This window comes from Cynoglossus semilaevis, chromosome 1 (genome assembly GCF_000523025.1).
Source record: "Cynoglossus semilaevis isolate Cse_v1.0 chromosome 1, Cse_v1.0, whole genome shotgun sequence".
Lineage (NCBI taxonomy): Eukaryota > Metazoa > Chordata > Actinopteri > Pleuronectiformes > Cynoglossidae > Cynoglossus > Cynoglossus semilaevis.
Window position 1 is genome coordinate 21,760,925 of NC_024307.1, and position 5,920 is coordinate 21,766,844.

Sequence of the window (5,920 nt, forward strand, 5' to 3'; positions counted from 1 at the left end):
AAATATATATATATATATATCCACACATATATACATATATCTCCACACATATATACATATATATACAAACATATACACATATATATAGACACATATATCCATTTTTTTTATATACATATATATACACACATATATAGAAACATATATCCATTTTTTATTTTTTTTAGTGGGTGCGGCCTATACTCAGGTGAGCTCAATACTCTGGAAACTGCAATGCATACACACATACAGTTATACGTATGTATGTATGTATGTAAGAGAGACAGATTCGGATACAGAAACATATATGGAAATAAAGTGCCTGTGTCTGTGTGTATGTTTTTACCCAGCTTGAGGAGGCTGTTCTGCTGAACTGCAGGGGCCTCTACCAGGAGCAGGGCTACTCCGAAGATCAGCTCGTCCACTGGCAGCTCCTACATAAAAAACAATAAGTTTGAATTATTCCCGAGAGTATAATTTTATTTGATTAGGATCTTGGCAATTGTTGCCGTTGCTTCACCTGCTGGCAGGCTGGGATGAGCTGATGCAATAACTTGAGAAGAGGCCGACAGTCTCCATTTAACTTGAGGCAGCGCTGACAGGCACACAGCAAGTGCAGAACGAGTCGTGCTCTCTCGGTCCTCCAGAGGTCCTCAGAACATCCCAGAACAGCCGGAAGCAAAGCACTGATGAATCCACAGAGCTCCAGCACGGCCTCCACACTTTCCAGCTGTCAACACACACACAACATCAACCTCTTCAGTGCTCAGGTTGTGGCCTCTGGCTGAATGGTTTGGCCCCAAAAGCCATGTTACAGTATGACGTGCGAATTGCAAAATAGTTTACAGTATTTAAAATGCTGACATAGCTTTCCACCAACACATAAACACAGACGCAGGTCATCGTTGTTACAAACAATTATTCCCCAACATTAACATAGAATAGAACACTACCGTTATTTCTGGACTATTGAGCGCACCTGAATAAGCCGCAGGTGTTCACGTTGTAACATGGGAAATTTACACAGAAAGATCTTTTTTTCAGTATTAATTAAATAAATGTTTTATTTTCGAACAGTGCCTGTAACGCGGCTAGTTACGCGTTAGCTCTTTCCTGCATCGGCGCCCTGACCGTAGTTGGAATGTACGGGGAGACTTAGTGATCTGCTCCAGGTCTGAAGCTAACATTAGCTCTGGGGCTAACTCCCTTCACTTTGTCCTTGTCCACAGCAGAGGTAAACAGAAACAGTGAAGATGGTGTCTTCATTATCAGCCACTCCGACCACAACAGAACATAAACAGTGTTTTAACATCTCCTGTATAATCAACTCACTCTTCAACATGACAGGGCTCAAACTGCTCTCATCTTTAGCTACCGTTAGCGCTCCCCACGCACACACGCCATTCACAGACAGACTTAGGCTACTAGCATAACACACAGCAGCCTACCAGAAAAGTCAATGATCGCTAGCGATATAAACTTCGTTAGCCCGTATAAATCCATAAATTAGCCGCATCATTGTTTAAGTAAAAAAATTAGCGGCTTATAGTTCGGAAATTACAGTAGTTTCACTGCATCTCCACATCCAGGAATAACATGAAGCAAAGCTCCACTCACAGAAGCTGCAAAAATTTAAACGCCCACACCGGTGCCAGAATTTGGGACTAGCTTTTAAAAACATTTTTCATATTTTTTGCACTCTATTATTTAAGATAACAATTTCAGTTTCTGGGGTACGCAACACCATTTAAGTTAGTTATTTTACGGTTCACAGTTCTTCCAAATACAATGACCCTTTCATTGTATTTGGTCATTATTTGTCTGGAGCTCATTTGACAAATGACTGACAACTATTATCCATCCATCCATCCATTTTCATCCGCTTATCCGTTACCGGGTCGCGGGGGCAGCAGTCGCCACCCAAATCACATTGCACCGTACCAACCCCCCTGAACCTTCCTGCAGGTGGTGAGTCCACTGGAAGGTACCAACCACCCTAACCGGGATTCGAACTTGCCCAGGAGGTGAACTCTGGGGTTCTACACCAATGACAGAGACATTGCCTCTGGGCCAAAGCGCCACTTGACAACTATTATCTTCTGGTTAAATCCATCAATTCTATAACACTCTATGATTGATAGTTTTGCAGCATCAGTCTCTGACAATGAACCACTGTGCTACCTGCATGTAAGGAACCAGCTGACACAGGCAGTGGAGCAGACTGTTGGACACCGAGGACGGGCTCTTCATTGTTCGGGAGTCTGATCCAGCTCCTGGAACTGTGGGCAGGAGAACCCGGAGGAGACTGTGTCGCAGGAGTGCATGCTGGGACTGTTGCTGAGGCTCACAGTACAGATACTGCAAGAAGGGTTCCAGCATGGTGATGTAGGCTGGCTCATCACTGCAAGATACAGATAATATGTAATAAGATATAAAATGAACCCTAATTTATTACATACTGTATTAGATGAGCTCAGTTTGTTATGTTACCATAACTATGGTATTTGGACCACATACAGAAATATAGCTGTGGCTAATATTTATATATTTGGGTTGACGATTAAAAAAAATACAAAAAGCTTGAATGAGTACAGTGATGGAGAAAGACCGAGTGAGGGAGTCAGAGTCTTTTCCTGTGGCTAACCTGTCAACAGTCTGCTGAATGAAGTCGTCTATCTCCAGCAGCAGAGCCGGCCAACACTCTGCTCTGTTTTCCAGAGCTGTGATGTATGGATGAGGGTTCTTCCTGTGAAACAAAGGTCAAAAAGCCCAGGTCAGATGCACACCAAATTTCCACTCATCTAGAAATAATTTTAAATGATGAAAGTTGATAAGGTTGCTCATAAAATACAGACTCATTGGCTAAAATTGTTGTTGATAAATCATAAATCGTAAAAATAATGATTATAGTCCTAGGATTTTTCATTAGAAGGAGCATTATTTACCTCAGGAGCTACATTTTAAATAAAACTGTAATTTGAGTTTGACAATATTTATTTTTGCTTGGCATCATTTTATTTTATTTTTTTAAATAACATTTTTTAAATTGTTGTAGTTTTTCTAGTCACCACTTGGGGCAGCCTGGGGCTTCGTGGTTAACAGGATCTCCTAAAACTAAACACATACTGTGAATATGTTGCATTAATATGCAAAATAAATAAATAAAGCAAAATTAAATTAAAAAAATTATTAAAATTTTTGCAAATTTGCATTTTTTCTGCATGTACTTGTTTTTACTTTTTTTTTTCCCAGGTTATTGTTTATCTCTATCCCCCCAAGGACCAGTCGGCCGGTATGAGCCGTTACTGCGAATCGGTAATACCGCACCATGGTTGAAGGATCATTAAAAATTTTCAAAATAAAACATCTTTCAGACTTTATTCTGTTAGTATCAGAGCCTGAATTACTTATTATTTTGAAATATTGCCAGATTATCTTTAAACGGAAAGAGTAAAGTGATATGACTGGATTCTTTTGTAATGACGTAAATTAATAAAACTGAAGTAAATTTTTTCACTGTGCGCCACTGCGGCCTGGTACCAAATGACCTATGGACCGGCACCGGTCCCTAGACCACAAGTTGGGAACCCCATCTGTATCTTAATACAATAGAATGACCATTTTTTATTAAATTCCAAATTTAGGACTTTAGATTTTTAGATTTATAATTCATATGGTTTTTGTTTCAGTATTTGTTGCCAGTAAAAACGTAGGAAATTGAGCTGTTCAATCAGTGTCGTCCGACAGGCTTTTAGCCTCCATCTGTTATCTCCAGGTAAACAACAGAGCTCTGCCATTACTCCTGAATGAAACCCATTAAGTCCAGGCAAAAACACTGAGGTCAAAGCCAAGGTGAAGTCTGGACACTGATTGCAGCTCACAGACAGGCCAGAGGTCACCATGCAGGGTCGGCGTGCGGGGGGGGGGGGGGGGGAGGGGGGGGTGGACACACACCACGACGCCCACATATCACACCGCAGTGCTATCAATCAACACATTAAATAACAGGAAGGAAGCTGGGGTAGGGAGCATGTCTGTGCCTGCGACGGTCTGCAACACAGAACAAATTCCTGACTCCAAGATTGAATATGTTGTTATCTGTCTGGATATCTTCCTCCTCCTCCTCCTCCTCCTGCTTCTGCTCAGGTTCCCTGTGACCGTCTCCAACCGCCTGCTACAATACAGCTCCCATCGATCAGCCTCTCACGCTGTTCACTATCTTTCAGCTACCAGACAAAGGAAAAGTCAAGACGTGGGACTCCTTCCTCTGGTTCAACTCCAAGTTCAGCGCTGGGAGAAAAGAGATGTGTCAGAGAAGTGAGCCAGGTGGAACGCCTGTTGAAAGGCTCAACTTCCTCTGGGCCTCTGCAGGTTAGACTAATACGACAAAAAGGTCACTTCGCGGCAAATCCATTAGCCACCACTACTTGGCGACGGCACTACGTGTTAATGCTGCAAAATACTGAGGGAGACACACTAGGTCACTGTGAAGTACATTATTAAGAAGTGGATTTTATCTTTAAATTACAAAGCAAATAGCGAATAAATCTAAATCGCCACAGTGTTTCGAACAGGGTCCTGCAAATATCAAACCAACGATACAGAAATCTTAGACTTATTTATTTATTTATTACGATCACTCACCAAAAATAAATAAATATCCTACCTTGTTTGTAATTTGTACTCATTTTAATGAGAGAAAAGAATATAACATAATACACATATATAAAAACTAGCTCATAATAAAATTATTCAATTCCTTTTCTAGAATTGGAAAAAACATTTTTTTTGCTATTCATATAAACCTTAATTAAGGAAGAGAAAGAAAATCGTCTTTTATTATTATTACTAACTTACCATAATTCTATTGGTTAATTACAGACTTATTAAGACAATTGTATCGGAGACGCCAAAACATTTGGGAGAAAGGCTAGTTTATCACTGGGTCATATCATATTTTGTTGTAAACACCGTACACACTCACGTGTTAGCCGATTCGCGTATTAGCTGACCCCTGAAAATAGATCCCAAACTGGTGATTTTTACAAAAACTCACCTATAAGTCGACCATAACGTTTTCATTTTTTGCCGTGCTAAAATGTCTCACTCCTGCTGTGCGCATCAACAAAGAATTAGAAAAACCAAAAATCTTGGTAAACACTGTTTATGCTAAAATTGCGAAAGATTTTTGTTGGGAAATTCAGAATAGACATGTGATTTTTTGCATTACTGTATATCAGTGGTACAGTTAAAATAATGATTAAATATCAGTTGTAGATTGTGTGGATTTAATTTATTTATAAGTGTAATGATATTTTCGACCATTCGTTGGACTATCGATTATCGGTGATGTTACGATGGAAAATGCTGTCCCAAGTATTTATGCGCATATAAGCCGACCCCCCGATTTGATTTGATTTATTTTTTGGTGTTTTAAATTCGGCTTATATGCGAGTATGTACGGTAAATGCTAGCTCTGGACTGGAGGCAGGTCAGTAATGCGTTCACAGTCTTTGTTGATGACCTAACACTTAGATAGAATAACACGTAGCGGTGTTCTATTAAAGGTTAATGGAGTTCCTGGACAAAAATAGTCTTGACACAACTTCAATGCCCACATGGACTAGATGTCTACAAAATGGAGTCCATCCCACATACAGTAATACCTTGAGATAAGAGTGTACCAACATACGAGTATTCCAAGATATTATGAGGGCTTCAAGCAAATTTTTGCTTCAAGATACAAGTAAAGATTACTAGGTGGCCGAGCACTCGGAGCAGCCCACGCCGCCTCACTCGTTCACTTCATATGTTCGTTCGACCTTCGTACAAATCTCCCGCGAGTCTTCCTTATTGAGCTTGTGTTATCTAAGTGATTTTCCTCTCTATTTTGTCCATTATTCTTCATAATAGTGATGACTCCTAAAAGAGTAAGTGGTAA

The 5,920-nt window shown here is 40.1% G+C and overlaps 1 protein-coding gene across 1 annotated transcript in view; it reads right to left on the minus strand.

Annotated features, from left to right (window-relative positions):
- The window catches only part of focad (focadhesin), a 44,482-nt gene that overhangs the window by 27,400 nt on the left and 11,162 nt on the right, over positions 1–5,920 (minus strand). The window contains exons 6-9 of the mRNA XM_017036400.2: positions 2,624–2,725; positions 2,161–2,380; positions 500–709; positions 326–413 (exon numbers count right to left, since the gene is read on the minus strand). Coding sequence (XP_016891889.1) covers positions 326–413; positions 500–709; positions 2,161–2,380; positions 2,624–2,725 — 620 coding nt within the window. The remainder of the gene's footprint in view (positions 1–325; positions 414–499; positions 710–2,160; positions 2,381–2,623; positions 2,726–5,920) is intronic.